Raw genomic sequence first — 24055 nt, 5'->3', positions numbered from 1 at the left:
CAGAGCAGTTGTTGTGGTCAACTATGACAAAGGCTTCAGACAGGAAGAGAGGATTAGGATGGATAGTTAATCTATGTCATAGTCATGTCAGACTGTGACTGATAAAGATTATTTTGGTACTGAGGAAGAAGCCTCATTAAAGGGTTTTGGACATTGCTGTCAGCTCCAGCCTTGTATGCAGTTTTGAATGCCATGCTATAGGGAGAATATGAAAGGCTTAGGATGGAGAAAACATACTAGGTACCAGAGATGAGATGATGACTGCATGCATTTTGATACAGTGATTGAAAGCCTAATTTTGTATCTTTCAGTTTGATTTATTGTTGTCACATGTACCTAGATACAGTGAAAAGTGTTGTTTTGTGTGCTATCCAGGCAGATTGTACGATACAAAGTATATCAGGGTCGCAGATAGTGCAGCATGCAGTGCTGCTGAGAAGGTACAGAGAAATCAAAATTAGCATTTGTGAGTTCCACTTAAGTCTGATAACTCCCAGTTAATTGTGGATTCTGGAATAGTTGGGATTGTTCTCTTTAGAGCAGGAGGTAAATAATGTGTACAAATTATGAAGGATTTTGATTAATATAGATGGTAGAGAGAAACCTTCCATTGGTGTGAGAGTTGATAACCAGAGGAGACCGATTTACAATAATTAGCAGAAGAACAAAAGGGAGAGACAAGTTGTTTACATATGGTGAGTTACTGTGATCTGGAATGTACTGCCTGAAAGTGAGAGAAGCAGATTCATTAACTTTTGGAAGTCAAGATAATTTGAGTTTTCTACATGTTTGAAAGCAGAAGAAACCAGATAAGATAACACAGAGAGCAAGAGCAGAGGAGTGGTACAAACTGAATCATTCTGCCAAAGAAACAGCCCCTGATAGGCTGAATGACCTTTGGCTGTCTTTTCCTTATAGAAACATACAACACATGTAAGGTAGAAGTTTTAGGAATAGGATATAAACAGTTAAAGCTCGTAAGGGGATTTGACTCAGTCAGAGAAAAGATAAGTGAACAAATACAAATACAAACCTACATGAGTAGCAGTGAATTGAGGTAGGAGCAGAAGCTGGTTATGTTATGCAGATGGTCTTTATGAAAACATGGATGTTGGGTGTTTGATTCAGCTCTGGGTCCAGTAGAGTATGGAAAAATACAACATCAAGTAAAATTGGAAGAATTGTAATCTCTGAGGAGGACAGTGTCAAACTCCGGCAGTACATAGATCAATTCGTCAAGATGGCAGTTGAGATTCAATGCAGAAAAGTGAGGTTATGCATTTTGGTTGGTAAAAGATTTGAAGACAGTATAAAATAGGGGTGCAGGAGCAGAAGAACCTGGGTGTACATAAGTACAAATCATTAATATCAGCAGGGCAAGTAGAAAGAGTAGTAAACAAAGCATATAGTATACTTGGCATTAAGAGATGATGTTGAACTTTTATGAGATACTTAATGGACCTGAGCTGGAATATTTTGTGTAGTCCTATGTACCATGTTTTTGGAAGGCAGTAAATGCATTGCAGACAGTGCAAAAGCAATTTACAAGAATGGTTCCACAAATGAGGAGCTTCAGTTACAATGATGGATTGTTTTCCTTGGAAAAAAGAAGACTGGAAGGAGATTTGATACAGGTTTTCAAGATCATGAATGGTCTGAATAAAATAGGGAGAAACTGGTTCCACACAAAAGGCACAAGAACAATAGTGTATAATTTAAAGTGATCTGTAAAAGAAGCAAAGGTGAAGAAATGAGAAACATATGCACACAGCAGGTTATGATGTTATGGAATGCACTGACTAGAAATGTGGTGGCCAGTTCAATTGAATAATTCAAGAAAGCATTGGATGGTTTTCGAATGGAAATAAAGTGCAAGAGAATTGGGGGAAAAAGCAAGAGATTGCCACTAAGTACTAGTGCTCATTTGATGAGCCAAATGGGCTGAATGACCTCCTGTGCCGTAACGCTTCTGTGATTCTGTGAAGTCACTCTTGACCAGTTTGGGATTTGGGTTATATTGCAGACTTCATGCTGTCAAAGATAGACAGAATAGCTTTAATTTTTGCCAATGATGAGCAACATAAATTTCTAACAGTTAGTTAAACAAAAGCTGTGACTTTGAACAGAATGCTGAAGTGAGAAATTTCATTCTCTTCATTAAACACTTAAATAAATCACACTTCAGAGCTCACTGAGGATAATATATAGTGGAGAAATAAGAGTCGTTCAAGAAATTATAGTGGGATTTGGCTAATGGTGCCATGAAAACTCTACTTAGTTTTCTTTTATTTCATCACTGAATTCCGTAATGTCCTTAAGAGATGTTTTCATTAATGTGGTAAATTCCTGCAGACTTGACCCATAACTGTGAGTAGAACCACATCTGATTTGTGCAATAATTTATAAATCAATCTGTACACACTGGGATGACACATGGTGTTTGCACTGAAGATAGCAAATCCCAAAATTGGGAGCCACGTGCCATAAAAATGGTTTGTAAAGTAATGGACATTGTCTTGAAAGTTTACTTAACTTTTAGTAACAGAATACAATAAAATCTGCCCAGTGATGAACAATTGTAATCCTAAGAAGATCATTTCTTGTTTCTTGACTTTGTGTAACCCATGTGATTGAGATCTGAATTTGCTGACATTAGTTTGTCACTCTTAGCCTTGTGCAAGTTTATGATAGCAGTACTGCAAGAACTTCCAGTAAGTAAATCAGGCCTCTAATTAAAAAAAACAGAAAAGATGAAATATCAGTCTAAAACATCTGCGTGAAACACGAGCAAAACTCTATGAAAAGCTCTCACAAATGGTATTATTTATTGCACCCCCTAAAGTTATGGTTACTAGTTATGGACTGCAACTAAGTTATTTGGGATTTTTTTTGGTTCAAACTTTGGCACCTCAAATACAAATGTTCTTGTCATTGTTGAGTTCTTGGGCATTATTCAGGGTCTCCAGTACATCATCTGTTTTTCGTAGATGTCTCTGCTTAGTTGTTATAACAGTATACGAATCCAAAAACAACAGCTCAGTTTTGATATAATGTCAATAATATAAACTGTTCTTGTTTGTTGGGTACCAAAAGAGCGAGCAATGGAATGTATGCCAATTTCTCACCACTGGCTCCAATCAGATATGTAAAAGCATCAACATCTTGATTTAAACTGCATCAAGGACCTTTTTGTTTTAAATGAATCCTATGAATTATTCCTGGATTTTCTGGCTGTTCTGCCTGCATTTGATAGATGCAGGAGCCAAATTGGAATGCAAATCAGAGTGAGCTAGCAGAAGGATGGGACTGTGATGTTTTCCTAAAATCGAACAACAAAGTACAATCACTTTTTTTTTCACATGGCATTTTTGACCTGAAATGTTTTGGATCTCTTTGTTTTATTGAAATGCTGCCACCTGCAGACTTGATGACGGGCTTTTATATGATAAACTTGGCAATGTTGTATTCAAAGGCAATATACTTTAAGTAGTTTACACAGTCGAACCTTCCAGTCGTTTATTGTACATATAGTAGATTATAAAGCCAAACACTGGCCCTGTGTCTAGTGAAGGAAGAACAGTAAAGTACGTCGTCATGGACCATTAAAATAGATGCAGTGTTTCTATTCCTCAGTTGCTGTGGAACCCATACTATAACATAAACAAAACAAATTCTACACTCAGGAGCTGATAGCAAGGCCAGTTCAGAAGTTCTGGAACTTTCTGGATACTGAATTTTTATTTTAATAACCGAGCATTAATTAAACAAAAACATTCAGTCTCCTAATTATAAACACCGCCCAACAAGGATTCTGGGAACTGAATCTTTTTAATTCTGGGTCCCTTTTTTAATCAATCAGACAGGCTAGCAAGGTTAGATCTCATGGAATACAGAGAGAACTAACCATTTGGATACAGAACTGGTCAAAGGTAGAAGACAAGAGAGTGGTGGTGAAGGGTAGTTTTTTAGACTGGAGACCTGTGACCAGTGGAGTGCCACAAGGATCGGAGCTGGGTCCTCTATCTTTCGTCATTTATATAAATGATTTGGATGTGAGCATAAGAGATATAGTTAGTAAGTTTGCAGATGACTCTAAAATTGGAGGTGTGGTGGACAGCGAAGGAGGTTACTTCAGATTACAACGGGATCTTGATCAGATGGGCCAATGGGCTGAGAATGGTTTGGAGGGATGTGGGCCGAGTGCTGGCAAGTGGGACTAGATTGTGTTGGGATATCTGGTCGGCACGGACAAGTTGGACAGAAGGGTCTGTTTTCGTGTTGTACATCTCTAACTCTATAACTTGTTCAGGGATGTTATTAGATACCACTGGAGCAAGTGCAATTTGTACACAGGCCTCCTGGTCCAGATGTAAGGATATTACCCCTTGGGTATTTTTTTAAAATAATCAGAAATGCTCTTACACACAAATGAATATCTCACCTCCCCATCCCATTACAGAGTCCTGAGCACAGAATTAACTGCAAACTCTAAAATGTTTTAGCTGATGCTAGTTTGCTTTTTAATGGAATTTCATGGTAGCTTAAGCTGCAGGGTTTATGGTGTTGAAAATGTTGTACGTTTTGCATCATTGGTTATACATTAGTTAAGTTATAAAGTCTATTATGAAGGACTTGTGTGAGATAATAAAAGCCAATGAAGTGAATAATCTTGAGACAATTATAAAGCGGAGTATACCAAGACCATACTGTCACAAATGGATATCATTGCTATTAACTCATACTTATCAACTTCTGGTGGTATGATATTGTTATTTTGATTGTATATAATGAGGTCCAGGACTTGTTTTTCTTTTAATTCTGATGGAGCAAGTTATTTAGAAGTTCCTGAGTTAATATGTTAGTGTTTCATGTACACTTTGTACCCTACTTGTGGTGTTAAATAACAGCTCAATGGACAAAGCTTGGTGATAGTTGAAACTTGTTGCTGAAGCCAAGTGTTCCACATAATGTAATAATTTTGCTGTTGATTTTTTTTCTTTTTTCTGAAAGTATGAATCATTGTCTAAGCTTCTTGGATTACTTATCAACATATATTGGCATTTTATGTTCGCACTGAGGAAGTCTGATCATGCAGCTTTTTGATTTGCTTTTGTGTTTCATTGAGTTGCTAAGAAGAGAGCAGAAATTGGAACACAAAATAGGCCATGTCCCTTCCATGTATAGTAAACCTTTTATTAACTGGCACCTTTGGGACCAGGAGTGTGCCAGTTGATCAAATATTCCAGGTAATCAACAGGTCCTCATAATCAATGTAAAAAATATGCTAAGTATTAGAAATGTAATGTAGGGGTATGCATATCACGGTTATACTTTATTTACAGCATAAGTCATTTAAATAATATTTCGATTTTTGCCTTAAATAGAACTTACCGGAAAGAGCCTTCTCACTCTCTCGCACAACTGACTAATCGAACATTGTGGTAGATCATGGTATTTGAGGCAAAATTGATTCAAAAATTGAATCAACAGTTGATATTCTGTGTGGCTATTCAATTAAACAAATTTACCTCAATGTAAATATTCTTTTAAAAGCTAAATTAATTGGACAGAATAATACAGTAAACTTTGAGATATATAATTTCTGCTGGTTTATCAAGATGGATAGGTAACCGGCATAGTAGTATTATTTCTGGATTGTTAATCCAGAGACCCAGGTAATGTTCTGGGGACATGAGTTCAAATCCCACCACAGCAGATGGCAGAATTTTAATTCAATAAAACATCTGGAATTAAGAGTTTAATGATGACCATGAAACCATAGTCGATTGTTGTAGAAACCCATCTAGTTCACTAATGTCCTTTAGGGAAGGAAACTGCTATCCTTACCTGGTCTGACCTACATGTCACTCCTGAACCACAATGACGTGTTGGACTCTTAACTCAATTAAGGTTGAGCAATAAATGCTGGCTGAGCCAGCAACACCCTTATCCTGTGAATGTATATTTAAAAAAAGTGCTGGTTAAAACAAAATCTGCTGTACCTCCCTCCCCCACCCCCCCCCCCCCCCCCCCCCCCAAAAAAAGGCCTTGTGTATAGCTCTTCTAAATTGTTGGACTTTTGCACTGGTGTAAAAAACTAATTTACCCTGGGAGAAGAAAAAGGCACTGGGTTTCCTCTTGAATATTTGGGAAACTAGTATTAGCTTTGCAGCGAAACATTTTCAATCATGTCAACATTATTTATTGTCCCATTCAGACTTTGCATTCTAAAAGTCAACATTATAAAACTGAAACATTGTTATTGCCCTGCAGTTTCTTTTAAACAGCTGGCTGTTTACACCTGTTTGACTGCAAGCCTCTTACATATTTTGCTGATTAATGGTAGTTGCAGATTCATGAATATATTTTGAGTTGGCATGTGTGCTCCACAATCTAAAAGAACCTTCACTAATTTTAGCATTGGAAAGGATGCCAAATTTATAATGTGACCACAATGCCACCTAAGTTACTACACCAGCTTCTTTAGAAGCTATAATAAAATATATTTTTAAGTTACAATGTTGTTGCATTCATTTTAATTTAAATATAAACCTGAAGCTCAAATGTTTTGCACTTGGGAAGAGAATCTTTGCTGTGATGGTGCTGCTATTTTGTTGACAATAAGAGTTTATCAACGCAATAGTTGAGGTACTTGTAGAGTTTTGTGGACCCAGTGTATTGGAGAGCGGCTTCAATTCTGTTGATCCTTAACTGTATTACCCTGTCTTTTCCCCATATCCATCAATTCCCTTACTGATTAAAAATCTATCTCAACCTTTAATATATTCGGTAACCTAGTCTCCTGCAGTACAGAGTTCCACACATTCATCGCTCTCGTAAATGGGCAACTCCTTACGCTTAGATTCTGCCCTCTGGTCCTAGACTCTCCCATAAGGGGAAACAACCCCTCTGCATTTACCCAGTCAAGCCCCATAAGAATTTTATGTTTCAGTAATGTTCTCCTTATTCTTTTGAACTCTAATAAGTACAAGTCCAACCTGCTTAACCTGTCAAAAAGCAACCTAATAAAAACCCTAAAATAAAATCTCTCCTTGCCTGTAACCGAGCTAGTGAACCTTGTGAGGAAATTGTGTATTCAATATCTTTGTATCGGTTGGTCCAGTGCATGCACAATGAGATTCAAGATACTTGACTGAATCAGAAACCTCATTTTCATTTCTGTGGCAACAAATAAAGGCAGGAAGAGATGCTATGATGCTCTGAAATCTGTATACAGGCCCCAGACTATTGGTTCATCACTATCCTCTGTACTTATGGATCAAAACTTCTGTTAGAAAAAACCCAAATTCTCAAAAAATGGGCAGAGCGATTTAACTGTGTTCTAAATTGTTTATTCATTGATGGATGAAGGCCAATCAACAGGAGAAACAAGAGGGGGCATATACCTTTGGCTCCTTGAGCCTGCACTATTGAATGAGATTACAACAGAACTGATTATGGCCTTAACCCTAGTTTTCTACTTGTTCCTTATGTTTATCTTGGTTCCATTATCAATTGATAATCTGTTTTAACTCTGCCTTTGCCTTTGAATATATTCAATGATTGAGTTTCCTGTGCTTGCCAGAGACAAAAATTCAAAACATTTGATGATCTCTGGGAGAATAAATATTTCCTCACCTCCATCTTAAATGGGCAAACTCTAGTCTGATACCTTTTCCCCTAATTCTAGATGTCTCCTCAGGATCTACCTTATCAAGCCCATTCAGAATCCCACATGTTTCTGTAAGATCACCACTTATTCTTCCAACCCTCAATGAGCATAGGCTCAACATACGCAACCTGTTTGTAAGACAAACCCCTCAGCCTAGGGATCATCCTAGTAAAGCTTCACTGATATCTCTCTAATTCAAGTATATCCCTCCTTGATAAGATGACCAGAAGGGCACTCCATACTCCTTGGTGTGATTTCATTAATGTCCTGTACACTTGTCCTAACAGTTGGCAATATTTACACTCCATCCCATTTGTAATATTCTGTTTGCGTACCTAACTACTTGCTATTTATTTACGCTGATTTTTGAGATTCATGGACACCCAAGACCCTCTGTACTGCAGCTTTCTGCAGTTTGACTCCATTTGGATAAAATGCTGCTCTTCCATTCTTCCTGCCAAAGTGAACAATCTCTCATTTTCGTACATTTTAGTCCCTGCTCCAAACATCTACCTGCTCACTTAACCTATTTCCCTTTGCAGATACTTTTGTTTCATCTACACAAGTTGCTTTTCTACCTATTTTCATGTTGTCTACAATGCAGTTTCACCCTTTATTCAAGTCGTTATTTATAGATGATCCCTGTGCCTCTCCACTACTAACAGTGCTGTCACTCTGAAAGTGACCCATTAATCCAGACTCTGTTTCCTGTTAACTAGCCAATCCTTTTAATCCTGCTAATATATTATCCACAACATTGTATGTCTTTAACAAAAATCTAAAGAACTGCGGATGCTGTAAATCTGAAACATAAACAGAAGTTGCTGGGAAAGCTCAGCAGGTCTGGCAGCGTCTGTGAAGAGAAATCAGAGTTAATGTTTCGGGTCTGGTGACCCTCAGAGCTGAAACATTAACTCTGATTTCTTTTCACAGATGCTGCTATACCTGCTGAGCTTATCCAACAACTTCTGTTTTTGATTATATGTTTTTTTATCTTAACAGTAACCTTTATTATGGCACTTTATCAAATGTCTTTTGAAAATCGAAATACCCTATAGTTTCACAGTATACATCCTACTTGTTACATTGTTAAAGAGCTCTTGCAAATTTATCAAATATGATTGCTCGTGCATTAAAAAAAATTAACTGACTGACTGTATTATGATTTTCTAAATACCCTGCTACTAGCTTCCTAATAATTGATTCCAGGTTTGATTGAACAGGTTGCCATTAATTGCTGCCTTGTTGACTCTTCCATACCATTAGGAATTTATTAGGACTCATTGCTCTGTCTGGTGGCAAAGCTTCAGACATTGTAGTTGCACAAGCTGAGGTCTACAAGACTGGAGATTAGTGACTGGTCAAGAAGTTCACTGAGCTCTCTCAGCCTATCTAAGAGGAAGGAACCGTGCTACAAGAATATAAAGATTCCTCCACCGTCCACCTTTACAAGTGCAAAGGAACTGGCGAATCTTGTGACACTCATAAAGAAATGTCTCTCTGCATTGTCTGTAACAGTGTCTTTTATTGAGAACTTTGGTCTTGTATATTTGTCAAAATTATTCTTTACAGTTAAATGTACTTTCATTAGTGTTTTATGTGAATGATGACCCAAGGAAATGTTGCCCCTGTGTGTGATTAGAATGGATATTTAAGCATAATAATAAAACAAAGAACCATCCATGCCCTGAAGAAACGTCACGGGATTTGAAACATTAATGCAGCTTTTTCTCCATAGATACTGTCAGACCTGCTGAGTTTCTCCAACAATTTCTGTTTCTCCAACAATTCAAATATTGTCTTGCAGCAGTTAATTGAGTGTTTACTTGTAAGGAGATTCTAGACTGCTGAACCAGGAATTATCAAAACTGCTTTGACTACATTGATCAGATGATCCAGGAGATATTAAATCACAAGTACAGGCATTCCTTGACTGGAAGTACCTCCAAAATTATAAGAGAAATGAAGAATGAAGTCCCACAAAAAAACCTATGACCTAAAGAACAAATGGTGAATGAAGAGAGCGTAGGAAATCCAAAAACATGCCAGCCACCATGACGTGCACGAATTCTTTAGTGCAGTCAAGACCACTTATGATGCAAAACACCCAACGGCCTACCACACTGAGAGCTAAGAACAGTGGCGTTTCATCAAAGGCAAAGAGGAGTTTGCATTCCTGGGGAGAAGAATTTAGAAGATCTCTTCAACTGAGACTGAATCTTTCACGTGGGTGCCCTTGATCACATCTTCTAGCATGATTCAAGCCATTTTCTCAGCACATCCATAGCCCACTATGACAAAGCCACTGGTCCAGACAGAAGTAAATCAGAAAAACATTTGTGGTATGAATACATTATCTTATATGCCTCATTTGGAAGGAGGACAGTATGTCAATAGATCTCTTAGATGCCATTATTTAAATAATTGTGTTTTGCTATCCACCACAGAAGAAGTCATTACAAAAGTTCTCCAGAAATATCCTATCTCCGTGGCTAAAGAGCTGCTACTTGAGTCACAATGTGGATTCCATCTACCAAGAGACATGATCTTCACAGAATGCCAAGTCCATTAAAAGTGCAGAGAGCAGAAGTAAACTTTATACATGACCTTGTTTGACCTCACAAAGACCTTCAATTCTGTCATCCAGAGGGATTATGGAGCAGCATTTGTAAATTGGGCTACCCATAGATGTTTGTTGTCATTTTACATCTGCTACATGAAAACATTCCGGGTTCGTTGCAAACAAATGCACCACAGTCCAAATATCCGTGCAAACAAATGTGTTTTCCTGTATACGTGAGTTCAAGCAAAGATGAGTCATTGTATCAATGCTCTTCTGTATCTCTCTTTTTTTACACTACCCCGTATCCATGGAACTTCCTGCTGGAGTGGAGCTTCTCTACAGGACAACTAAGAAAGCATTCAACCTGTATTGCTTCCAGTACAAAATTAAGACCATCCTATCCTCTTTATTTGAGGTGCAGTGTAAAGGTGACTCCTGTTTGCATGCGCGCTTGGATTGAACCTCAAACCATCGTTGATGCATTCGTGGAGGTACGTGAGAGAATTGCTAAAGATTTGAAAGATACAGGTTTTCAATCAGCCTGCCTCTGCCCACAAAGCTGTCTTCTGACTTTGGAGATTCACAGTGAGCAACTGAACATAGTTTTGATCCACAGTGTGTACTTAAGCAAGGCGTTCGACAAGGTTCCGCATGGTAGACTGGTTAGCAAAGTTAGATCACGTGGAATCCAGAGGGAGCTAGCTAATTGGATACAAAATTGGCTTGAAGTTAGGAGACAGAGGGTGGTGGTAGAGAGTTGTTTTTCGGACTAGAGACTTGTGACCAGCTGTGAGCCACAAGGATCAGTGCTGGGTCCACTGCTTTGTCGTTTATATAAATGATTTGGATGTGAATTCAGCAGGTATCGTTAGTAAGTTTGCAGATTACATCAAAATTAGTGGGATAGTGGACACTGAAGAAGGTTATCAGAAGGTGATCAGGTGAACCAATGGACTGAGGAGCGGCAGATGGAGTTAAATTCAGGCGACTGACTGTGTGGAGTTTGCACATTCTCCCCGTGTCTGCGTGGGTTTCCTCTGGGTGTTCCGGTTTCCTCCCACAATCCAAAGATGTGCAGGTCAGGTGAATTGGCCATGCTAAATTGCCCGTAGTGTTAGGTAATGGGTAAATGTAGGGGTGTGGGTGGGTTGCGCTTCGGCGGGTCGGTGTGGACTTGTTGGGCCGAAGGGCCTGTTTCCACACTGTAATGTAATCTAATCTAAATCTAATTTAATAAGTGTGAGGTGTTGCATTTTGGTAAGGCAAACTGGGGCAGGACTTATACAGATAATGGTAAATCACTGGTGGGTGTTGCTGAGCAAAGAGACTTAGGGGTGCAGTGCATAGTTCCTTGAAAGTGGAATTACAGGTAGACCGGGTGGTGAAGAAGGCGTTTGGACACTTGCCTTCATTTGGTCAGTGCATTGAGTGTGGGAGTTGGAACTTCATGTGTAGGACATTGGTGAGGCCATTTTTAGAATATTGTATTCAATTCTAGTCTCCCTGCGAGAGGAAATATGTTGTTAAACTTGAAAGGGTTCAGAAAAGTTTTACAAGAATATTGCTGGGATTGGAGAGTTTGTGCTATGGGGAGAGGCTGAATAGGCTGGAGTTTTTTTTTTCCCTGGAGCATCAGGGACTGAGAGACAACCTTTTATAGAGGTTTATAAAATCATGAAGGGTATGGACAGTGTGAATAGCCAAGATCTTTTCCCAGGTAGAAGAGTCCAAAACTAGATGGCGTACAATTAAGTTGAGAGGGGAAAGATTTAAAAGGAACCTGAGGGGCAATGTTTTCACACAGATGGTAGTGCGTGTAAGGTAACAGCTGCCAGAACAGGGGGTGGAGGTGGGTACAATTCCAACATTTATAATGTATCTAGATGGGTACATGAATAGGAAGGGCTGAGAGGGATATGGGCCAAATGAGGGCAAATGAGACTAGATAACTTTAGGATATCTGGATGGCATGGATGAGTTGGACCAAAATATCTGTTTCTGTGCTGTATAACTCTATGACTCTAGGACCCTCCTTTCAATGATGACAGAAAAAGTCCAATATTCAGGTGCAGTTTTTTAATCACAAAAACATCAAACCTGGTACAAAGCCCACTAGTGGTCCACAAGGTAGTGTGTAATCTGATCTTCTGTATGTATTGAAGAAATGGATAATGCATGGCAGTTATCTTGAAACATGTCCATATTACAGAGGAGATGGTGCTTGATGTCTTGAAATGGATAACAATGGATAAATCTCCCAGCACCTGATCAGATGTAACCTAGAACTCTGTGGGAAGCTAGGGAAGTGATTGCTGGGCCCCTTGCTGAGATATTTGGATCATCAATCATCATAGGTGAGGTTCCAAAAGACTGGAGGTTGGCTAACGTGGTGCCACTGTTTAAGAAAGATGGTAAGGAAAAGCCAGGGAGCTAAAGACCAGTGAGCCTGACATCAGTGGTGGGCAAGTTATTGGAGGGAATCCTGAGGGAAAGGATTTACATGTATTTGGAAAGGCAAGGACTGATTAGGGACAGTTAGCATTGCTTTGTGCGTGGGAAATCATGTCTCACAAACTTGATTTGAGTTTTTTGAAGAAGTAATGAAGAGGATTGATGAGGGCAGAGCAGTAGATGTGATCTATATGGACTTCAGTAAGGCATTCAACAAGGTTACCCATGGGAGACTAGTTAGCAAGGTTAGATCTCACAGAATACAGGGAGAGCTAGCCATTTGGATACAGAACTGGCTCAAAGTTAGAACAGAGGGTGATGGTGGAGGGTTGCTTTTCAGACTGGAAGCCTGTGACCAGTGGTGCGCCACAAGGATTGGTGCTGGGTCCATTGCTTTTCGTCATGATTTGGATGTGAACATAGGATGTATACTTAGTAAGTTTGCAGGTGACTCCAAAATTGGAGGTGTAGTGGACAGTGAACAAGGTTACCTCAGATTACAATGGGATCTTGATCAGATGGGTCAATGTGTTGAGGAGTGGCAGATGGAGTTAAATTTAGATAGTGTAGCACCTCACATTTTTTGAAAAGCAAATCCGAGCAGGACTTATACACTTAATGGTCAGGTCCTAGGGAGTGTTGCTGAACAAAGATACCTTGGAGTGCAGGTTCATAGTTCCTTGAAAGTAGAGTCACAGGTAGATAGGATAGTGAAGAAGGCGTTTGGCATGCTTTCCTTCTTTGGTCAGAGCATTGAGTATAGGAGTTGGGAGGTCATATTGCAGCTGTACAGGACATTGGTTTGGCCGCTTTTGGAATATTGTGTGCAATTCTGGTCTTCCTATCGGAAAGATGTAATGAAACTTAAAAGGATTCAGAAAAGATTTACAAGCACGTTAAGAGTTGTTACAAGGTTTGAGCTTTAGGGAAAAGCTGAATAGTCTGTGGCTGTTTTCCCTCGAGCATCAGAGGCTGAGGGGTGACATTATAGAGGTTGAAAACATCATGAGGGGCATGGATAGGATAAACAGACAAGGTCTTTTCCCTGGGGTGGGGAGTCCAGAGAGCATAGGTTCAGGGTGAGAGGGGAAAGATATAAAAGAGACCTAAGGGGCAATTTTTCACGTAGAGGGTGGTGCATGTATGGAATGTGCTGCCAGAGGAAGTTATAGATGCTGGTACAATTACAGCATTTAAAAGGCATCTGGATGGGTATATGAATAGGAAGGTTTTAGAAGGTATATGGGCCAGGTGCTGGCAAATGGGACTAGATTAGTTTAGGATATCTGGTCGGCATAGTCAAGTTAGACCGAAGGGTCTGTTTCTGTGCTGTATATCTCTATGACTCTATCACAAATCTGTAGAGAAATATCACCAACAATGATCTAAGGGTAGGATCAATGTCCTCCATCAGGCCAACACCCTGAGCACTGAGGCATTGGTTACTGTCATCATCTGCATACCAGACACAAAAATCCAGAATAAGTTCTCTACTCCAAACTCTGTTATAGCAAGCAGTTACGGAGAAAACAGTGCAAGGACATCTCCAAAGTCTTCTGAAAATCTGCAATACACCCTCATGAAAATTTATTGGCCAAGACCTCTCAAACTCAAGAACCAACTCCAGGTTTTCAGCACCTTTGACAGCCCATGTGGTGGCCAAGGGGACAAAACAGAAAGTGTGTGCCAAAACCCAAACATCCCACCCATCAAACATCGTGACCCATCTGTGGCACCATCTGCAAATCCAAAATTATTGTTTCTTCAGGACCCAATCTCCAGGGTGGGAGACATCATCTTTAGTCTCAAGGAACTACCTAAGAAGAATATTTGCTCCTGCAATACAGTCTTTCCCCAACATCAGAAAAATCTGCACATTATCTGCTTCCATGTGAACCAATACATCATTTACCCTGAATTTGTAACTGTTATATTCTGCTTGATTTTGAGTATGGAAGAAAAGTATCAAACCAGGAAGTTTTAAGAATACTGGATTTTAAAATCTCTTTTTTTTCATTTAATTTATTTGCAGTTAAAAGGGATTTTCTGACGTAATCCTTCCTATATTTCCTGCACAAATGGGTTGATATTTTGCAATATTCAAATGAGTGCACTCATAAGTGTTGTATATTTAGCAGAAGTGTGAACTGTTTAACGCCCATGTAAGTATTGCATGACACAATTTCAATTCACTTGCATGGCAACTGATAACAAGGAAGGATTTCTGCATTTTAAGAAAAGATAGAGGGTGTTAATGATGTAAACTTAGATTTATTACTTGATGCCAAATAAAGTTACAATGAAAGTAATGGAATTCTGATATATTAGTTTAAGTTTGCAGAAGTCTAAGAAATAACTTGTAATGTATGAAACTTTGTGTCTAACCCTTCATTTTGGAAGTTTACTTCTGTTGAAAAGCCAGAATTAGTTATTTATGACACTTTTTTTCATTTTGATTCATCCTGGGACATGGGCATTACTGGCAAGGCCAAGATAGAGTGACTATTGCTCGGTTTTCTTCAGGAGTTGCGAGTGAGTTGCTTTCTTGAATTGCTACAATGCATGTGGTAAATTAGTCCTCGGGAGTAATGAAGAAACATTCGTAAGTTTGTTACTTGGAGGTGGTGATCAATATTCAAAAGGCTTCACATTTCGAGTCATAGAGATGTACAGCACAGAAACAGACCCTTCGGTCCAAACTGTGCATGCCGACCAGATATCCCAAACCAATCTAGTCCCACCTGCCAGCACCCGGCTCAAATCCCTCCAAACCCTGCCTAATCATATACCCATCTAAATGCCTCTTAAATGTTGCAATTGTACCAGCCTCCACCACTTCCTCTGGCAGCTCATTCCATACACGTACCACCCTCTGTGTGAAAAAGTTGCCCCTTAGGTCTCTTTTATATCTTTCTCCTTTCTCACCCTAAACCTATGCCCTCTAGTTCTGGGCTCCCCCACCCCAGGGAAAATACTTTTCTATTTACCCTTTCCATGCCCCTCATAATTTTGTAAACCTCTATAAGGTCACCCCTCAGCCTCCGACGCTCCAGGGAAAACAGCCCCAGCCTGTTCAGCCTCTCCCTGTAGCTCAGATCCTCCAACCCTGACAATATCCTTGTAAATCTTTTCTGAACCCTTTCAAGTTTCACAACATCTTTCCGATAGGAAGGAGACCAGAATTGCATGTAATATTCTAACAATGGCCTAACCAATGTCCTGTACAGCCACAACATGACCTCCCAACTCCTGTACTCAATACTCTGACCAATAAAAGAAAGCATACCAAATGTCGCCTTCACTATCCTTTCTACCTGCGACCCCACTTTCAAGGAGATATGAACCTGCACTTTTGCTTTCCCAAAATGTAGCACTTCGCATTTATCTGAATTAAACTCCATCTGCCACTTCTCAGCCCATTGGCCCATTTGGTCAAGATCCTGTTGTAATCTGAGGTAACCCTCTTCGCTGTCCACTACACCTCCAATTTTGGTGTCATCTGCAAACTTACCACCTGTACCTTTTTATGCTCGCATCCAAATCATTTATGTAAATGACAAAAAGCAATGGACCCAGCACCGATCCTTGTGGCTCTCCACTGGTCACAGGCCTCCACCACCACCCTCTGTCTTCTACCTTTGAGCCAGTTCTTTATCCAAATGGCTAGTTCTCCCTGTATTCCGTGAGATCTAACCTTACTAATCAGTCTCCCATGGGGAACCTTGTTGAACGCCTTACTCAAGTTCATATAGATCACATCTATCACTCTGCCCTCATCAATCCTCTTGGTTACTTCTTCAAAAAACTCAAATCAAGTTTGTGAGACATGATTTCCCACGCACAAAGCCATGTTGACTATCCCTAATCAGTCCTTGCCTTTCCAAATACATGTACATCCTGTCCCTCAGGATTCCCTCCAACAACTTGCCCCCCACCGATGTCAGGCTCACTGGTCTATAGTTCCAAGGCTGTTCCTTACCACCCTTCTTAAACAGTGGCACCACGTTAGCCAACCTCCAGTCTTCCGGCACCTCACCTGTGACTATCGATGATACAAATATCTCAGCAAGAGGCCCAGCAATCACTTCTCTAGCTTCCCACAGAGTTCTCGGGTACAGCTGATCAGGTTCTGGGGATTTATCCACCTTTATGCATTTCAAGACATCCAGGACTTCCTCCTCTGTAATATACGCATTTTGCAAGGCGTTACCATCTATTTCCCTTCAGTCTGTATCTTCTATATCCTTTTCCACAGTAAATACTGATGCAAAATACGAGTTTAGTATCTCCCCATTTTCTGCGGCTCCACACAAAGGCAGCCATTTTGATCTTTGAGGGGCCCTATTCTCTCCCTAGATACCCTTTTGTCCTTAATGTATTCGTAAAAACCCTTTGGATTCTCCTTAATTCTATTTGCCAAAGCTATCTCATGTCCCCGTTTTGCCCTCCTGATTTCCCTTTTAAGTATACTCCTACTTCCTTTATACTCTGCTATGGATTCACTCGATCTACCCTGTCTATACCTTACATATGCTTCCTTCTTTTTCTTAACCAAACCCTCAATAAACAAAAACATGTAGTTATTGGTGTTTCTATAGAGCTGCTACCCTTAGAAAATAGAAGTTAGAGGTTTGGAAGGTTCTGTTGAAATCTTGACAAGAAGCTTCACTGTATCTTGCAGTAGGTATATGCTACAGTCAATACACAGCGATAGTGGAGGATGAGAATATTTGAAGTGGTGGATTGGTTGTCCGTCAAACAGTCTCCTTTCGGTTTATCAGGCTCTTGGTGTGTTGGTAGAGTTGTACCCATCCACGTAGGCATGAATTGGATGTAGTTGTTATTGTGAAGATTTTCACTTTGGACCATATTGGGGAGGGAACTTGATTGAAGTAGCTGAATGTGATTTCCTGAGGAAATCCTAATGTCCTAGGACTGAGAATGTTAATGTTAGCAACCGCCATAATCTCCCTTTCTGCTAAATATGACTCAAGACAGGGCTTTCCAATAAAACCAAGAAGTGTTTGTAGTAGTAAATGCCGGATAGGTAATAATGAGAACTTTAAATAGTCAAAAATCAGCTGACTGTGCTGGTAGCAACCCATACAGGGCTGGATCTGAGGGCATGGGGGTGGGGAAATACCATCGAGGAAGATGCTCGCGCTTCGAAATTGTTAAACCCACTGTCAGTTTTCAATTCAGATTCCCATTGAATTCAGCTTTTATGGGCTGCTTTGTGCCATACTTGTGGAAAATGCTGTCAAAGGTAGTTTGTCATGCCTCCGCTCTGGAATTCAGCTGTCCTGTCCATGTTCCGGTTTCAATGAGGTCTGGAGCTTAATGGCCCTGGTAAAACCCAATTGAGTAGTAATTAACAAGCTGTTAATGAATAAGTGTCATTTGATAGCTCTGTTAATGACATCTTGCATCACTCTCTGATTGAGATTTATCCTTTTTTTCCCAGACAGGACGTAACTATGTAATTTTCCAATTGTGGATAGATTCTAGTGCTCTAGTTGTACTGAAGTTGCTTTGCTAGAGGCAATATAATTACTGTAAATAGGTTAGCTGCCGAATGAATTGTGACCATCTAGGAGGCATCTGGTCTGATCAGCTAACAGTTGAAAATGCTTGAAAATATTGAACATTGATTTTGTGATCTGCTGCTGAATTTTTAAAGTATAAAAATACAAATATAGGATAGTATAGACAGTGAAGTTCTGAAATTCAAGTCAGTATAAAATGTTTGCATAGCTTTGTGTATTTGTACAAATCAGAGCAGTATTCAGAATTTTTGTGTTCTACATATTCTGTATAGTTATAGAATAATTCTGAGAAGTAATTGTTTGCATTGGATTGATTTATCAAAAAGGCAATGATGGAAGAAGATAGAACTTGAAACTGGATTTGAAAAAAAACGGATTTGCTGTGTCAATTATGATAAATGTTGTATCAGATTAAAGTAGAATTTGTAAGCAATTTTGTTTCTTTTTTTTCCTGTATGAATATCTGCTTGGGAATTCCAAAAAAGCGATTTTTTTTTTGCATGATGAATGAGTGGGCAGCAAATTATGGAATAAAGAAAAAAAAATCTGCATTTAAAAAAATAAAATTGTGAATTGCTGAAAACCTTCAAATTTTTGAGAGTAGATTTTGTGAAGAATATCTCCCTAGTTTTGTGAGAGTCATTGCAAATTTGGTTGAATTGTATTTCAGTAGACTGGATAATGTAAACGAAGCAAGTTGAAAAAACTCTAAGCTTATACCATGAAAATTTGAAAAAAAAACTGGTGGTTGTAAGAGGCAAGCTCAAGGGGAAAGGAAAGTTCTCAAATGTTTGAATGCCTCAAGAGGTATATAAATAAAGTTTTCTGTTTTGTTAACAGAACTGTACTATGACCGAGGGAATCACCATGAGTTTGTGTCTCTGGTAAAAGACCTGGCCCGACCTGGTGAGATGACACAGTCCCAGACATTTGATTTTGAGTTTACACATGTAGAAAAGCCTTATGAATCATACACTGGCCAGAATGTGAAGTTACGGTAAGCCCTGCCTGCCTCCTCAATCTTGTCCTCTTGTGGTGTCTTTAAAAAGTGTAAGTTGGAATTAAAAATATCATGCATGAAAGGTAGTGATGATTATGAATGGGGAAAAACCATTTAACCTCCCAACTCACAGACTTTAACTCAATATCAAATGAATGGCCACCATCATTGCAACTGTTATTTTAAATGTTTGAATATTTTTGCTTCCACCACATGAAAAATATATTCCCTAAGTTAATTACTGTTTTAGAAAGAACTTTAATTGCCATCAGTCATTTAATTTGCTTTTTACCTGTGAAAGGGTTAATATGAGAATAGGTTATGTTGACTAGGATTGTGTTCCCTAGTATATAAAAGGAGGGGTGGTTTAATTAAAGTGTTTTAAATGATTTAATAAGTTTGATAGTTTCCCTACACCAATCAAGGGTTCTGTTAGAAAATACCTTCATCCAAAGGCCAATGGAAATTATGGGCTAGGCCAGACTGCTCAAAACATTCTTGAGCAGGCAACCCAGATCATAACGTTGCAATTTGTTTTGGTAAGTGTACAGTGAGAATTACCCAGAGTAAGTTAGCTAGGTTGACTACTAGATTTTAAAACAGCCAGAAATGTATTCACAAAATTACACAACGAAACGCAAATAACAGAATAAAGAATCCCTACAGAACTCAGTCTATCCAAACTCAATTATGCTGTTCTGAATATACACAACAGTCCCAATAAGCAAACCCCCTTAAAAAACAGTTTAAAAATGGAAGATATGCTTACAGGTTGATGTTGGAAGGGCAGAAAGAGAGAGATAGAGTTCCCATACAGCTCACTGTTGAACTTCTAACTTGTTCTGGACTGAACTGCTCAGCTGGAGAGCTAACCACTTCGCTTTCATTCCCACCACGGGCGACTGTCTGTATGGAGTTTGCACATTCTCCCCATGTCTGTGTGAGTTTCCTCCGGGTGCTCCGGTTTCCCCCCACAGTCCAAAGATGTGCAGGTTAGGTGAATTGGCCATGCTAAATTGCCCGTAGTGTTATGTGAAGGGGTAAATGTAGAAGAATGGGTCTGGGTGGGTTGCTCTTCGGAGGGGCGGTGTGGATTTGTTGGGCCGAAAGGCCTGTTTCCACACTAAGTAATCTAATCTAATCTAATCTAATCATACAGGTCACTTCTAAAACATGATCACTTTGGCATGAAGTCTCATCTGTTTACTTAAGGGCTTGAATGGCACCCTGTGTCTCAGTGGTAAAAATTAATTCCAGTAACTTATGTACAACAAAATATTATCATGGATTTGTGTGGGGGATTTGAATGTTTTAACATTTTTTTTTGCTTTTTGGTTGGTACTGTGAAGTTACTAGATTTAAGTGTTAGAGTACCAGCTGATAGTACTTAAGGAAAAGTCATGAAGTCTGATCTGTAACATCATTTTAAAAAAAAAATTGCCTAATGTGGTGGCCATTCACTGAAACACAGTCATAGGGGCTGCAAAGTTTCTTTAACACAACAGAAATTTATTACACGAGACAAAAATAAAAAAAGCACAAACCAAGTTACCTATGGAACAGGTTTTTTTTTTAATCTTAAAACACCCATGATAACAAAGTTTCAATCTGTTTTCCAACACCATTACTTTACAGCAAATCAAATCTAGAGAAATTACCTCTCTGTATGATGTCTTTCAGGTCAATTTATCTGACTTCCTCCCAGTTTCATCATACAAGTAACAGCTGCATTCTCCCACCCTTTTTTTATTTCACCTTTAGTAAATTTGACACCATTCTTGGAGTGTGTATGTTCTCTAATAAAGATAAACCACCTATTCATTTTTCACTAATAAGAATTGCAATACTTTCTCTTGCTCTTCATTGCACCAGAGATGTAATTATAACTAGCTAAGAAGCATTACACCAAATGCCCCTATTCATGGAAACAGTGGGCAAATTTGCCCCCCAAAACACCTAGAAAAAAGGTGTGACCATTAAATGGAAGGTCACACATGGGAGAAATATAATCTTCCAATCCCTTCTGTTTCTAATGTTTTTCCTAGCTACAGAAATAATTCCTGGAAAATCAGTATTATGGCACATCATTTTTAGCTAGATTTTTCATTGAAATGTTTTTGTGAATGCATAAAAACATATGGATGGGATATTATAATTAAGAAGGCTAATGGAAGGAACAAATTACTGTAGATGCTGGAATCTGTACTGAAAACAAGAAATGCTAGCGATCATAACTGGTCAGACAGCTTCCGTGGAGAGAGAGAGAGCAATCTAATGTTTTGAGTCTCGACGCTCTATAAAGAGTCATCTGGACTCAAAACATTAGCTTGTTCTCTCCCTTCATGGATGCTGTCCGACCCGCTTGTGATCTCCAGCACTTGTTGTTTTCAAATTTACTGGAATGCTGGCTTTTTTATCTGGAAGGCTGGAGTAGAAGGATGCACAAGTTATGCTGCCCTAGTGAGATCCCATTTGAGTACTGTCAGGAGATCCATCACACCTCAGGAAGACTTTGGAGGAGTACAAGGTAGATTTACAAGAATAATACCTGGACTTCAGGGGCTAAGTTATGGGGAGGGAATATATATATTTTTAAAAACTCTGTTTTCTCTAGAATTTAGAAGATTAAGGAATGATCTGATGGAAGTCTTCAAGGTATAAAGGTAGACTTGAAAAATGTGTTGCTGGAAAAGCGCAGCAGGTCAGGCAGCATTCAAGGAGCAGGAGAATCGTCGTTTCAGGCATAAGCCCTTCTGAAGAAGAAGTGCTTATGCCCGAAATGTCGATTCTCCTGCTCCTAATGTCTGACCTGTGCTTTTCCAACAACACATTTTTCAGCTCTGATCTCCAGCATCTGCAGTACTCACTTTCTCCCATAAAGGTAGTCTTGCATTGCATTACAAAACAAAAAAAAAGAATATGGTAATGAATGTCAGTAGATATTGATTCTAGAGATCTAATGAACATCAGAAGAAAGATTTTAAATCGATTTTTTTTTTGAAGGAAAAGCTCACATAATGTTCTTTTCTCCTTAAAATTCAGGTACTTTCTAAGAGCAACCATCAGCCGTAGATTGAATGATATTACGAAGGAAATAGACATTGTTGTTCACACCCTCAGTACCTACCCTGAGATGAACTCATCCATCAAAATGGAAGTTGGGATTGAAGACTGCCTGCACATTGAATTTGAATACAACAAGTCAAAGTATGTACAGTGAAATCCTGTTGTAGATAGTAGTTTGGGATGAATGAAAGAAAGCTGCATATAATCAGACTTGTGAATTAGAGGTACGTTTTTAATAACTAGGCCTGGGTGTTTCTGCAATCTGGTTATATCCAAGTTACATGTAAAATGTGCTTTAGTCAGTTTGTAAATTTGATGCATGCATCTAAGTATGGATTCAAGTTGTGCACACACAAAATGCAGAAAGGTAGTAGATTTGGCATTGCCAACTTAGGCAGTTTGGAAGAAAGCAGCCAAGACTGAATGCAGTGTAATATAGAATGAGGAGAAGATACAGCTCAGTTGTGAGTTTCCCCCACCTCAGATTCAATCTCATCAAGTGGATACTTCAAGTAGTAGAATATTTGAGAGAGGTGGTTATTGAGGCAGAGTGGGGATGTAAGGTCAGAAACATAATTCTAAATTTTGCAAAGTTCTAACATGCTTTTGAGCACTGCATGTATTTTAAGACAAAATATGAAAGACTTGGGATGAGACTTTAACTCCCTCAAAGCCCATCCAATTGCACAGTTAAATCAGGTCCTTAATTTCTGAAAACTTAATGATTGAGTTTTTCTCCAGACATGGAGCAGCCATACACTTATCAATAGATCTGGATATATGCAATTTTTTTTCTTCAGAATTGTACAAGAGGATTTCACTGTTTGTGGATTTGACTGTGGTTGGAGTAACATACATCCATGCAATATTGAAGGAAGTTTAAAGAGTCTGGGGCCCAATTCTCAATAAGATTCTTGGGAGCAATTCTAACTTTTGCTGGTATGAAATTAACCACCTCTTGTACACCCTGCCTGATTTTCTTTCAGATTGAAGTCAATAGAATCTTGAATCAGGTGAAGCTCTTAAAAGGTGGTCAATTCAATGAACAGACAAAATGGAGACTGTGAATCCCTTGAAGCTCCAAGTGAACTCCTGTGTCTGTCATTAATAGAAGTGATGCTGCTTCTCCCTAGCATTACCACAAGCAGATTTTGACCAAACAAACAAAAAGTGATACAAGTTGTCTTTTTACTGGTCTGTAAATATAAAATTTATAGCAGAAACTGGTGTTTCATGACTTTAATCCATATAACCAAACTCCTGCACTTTGTTGAAATGCCGTTTGTAGTTGCTGTGGAAACTGGTACTGAGCAGGGTGAGAAAAAGCATCATTTTATACTTTATATATGCCAATGACTGCCTTAGTCACAGTGTAAACAGAGTTTTGGAAACAGATGGACTTGTGTTTCCTCAAATGTAGGAAATGATCTAGCCCACCACACATGAAATTTCATGTACAGTCATATATTTGCTAAAAAAAAAGTGTTTAAATTCAACCTTATTAAGAACCAAGTTAAAGCCGTAAAGTTGTCTTCTCCACCACTGACTCCATCCATAGCTTGATGGTGGTGTTATATCTACTTACGATTCTCAAAAACTAGAAATATTAGTTCAATAAAATTGCATTAATAAATAGGAGCATATTCTGATCTGTGAACCTTTAGCTTGAATCAACACATTTATAAACTTATGGATGTCTGGTTTTTCTTAAAACAAAAACTTGCTACTTGCTTAATTTAGATTCTGTCAGAACCATT

General features: G+C 38.9%; 1 protein-coding gene across 1 annotated transcript in view; it reads left to right on the top strand.

Annotated features, from left to right (window-relative positions):
- LOC122540684 (vacuolar protein sorting-associated protein 26B-like) overlaps window positions 1-24055 on the top strand; it is a 35032-nt gene that overhangs the window by 2813 nt on the left and 8164 nt on the right. The window contains exons 2-3 of the mRNA XM_043676762.2: window positions 19073-19229; window positions 22275-22439. Coding sequence (XP_043532697.1) covers window positions 19073-19229; window positions 22275-22439 — 322 coding nt within the window. The remainder of the gene's footprint in view (window positions 1-19072; window positions 19230-22274; window positions 22440-24055) is intronic.

Source organism: Chiloscyllium plagiosum, unplaced genomic scaffold, assembly GCF_037043375.1.
Source record: "Chiloscyllium plagiosum isolate Xiang-an unplaced genomic scaffold, Cpla_swu_hap1 HiC_scaffold_29, whole genome shotgun sequence".
In the NCBI taxonomy this organism is placed as follows: Eukaryota; Metazoa; Chordata; class Chondrichthyes; order Orectolobiformes; family Hemiscylliidae; genus Chiloscyllium; species Chiloscyllium plagiosum.
Note: the sequence above shows the minus strand (reverse complement) of the source record. Positions and strands in the feature narration are given on the sequence as shown.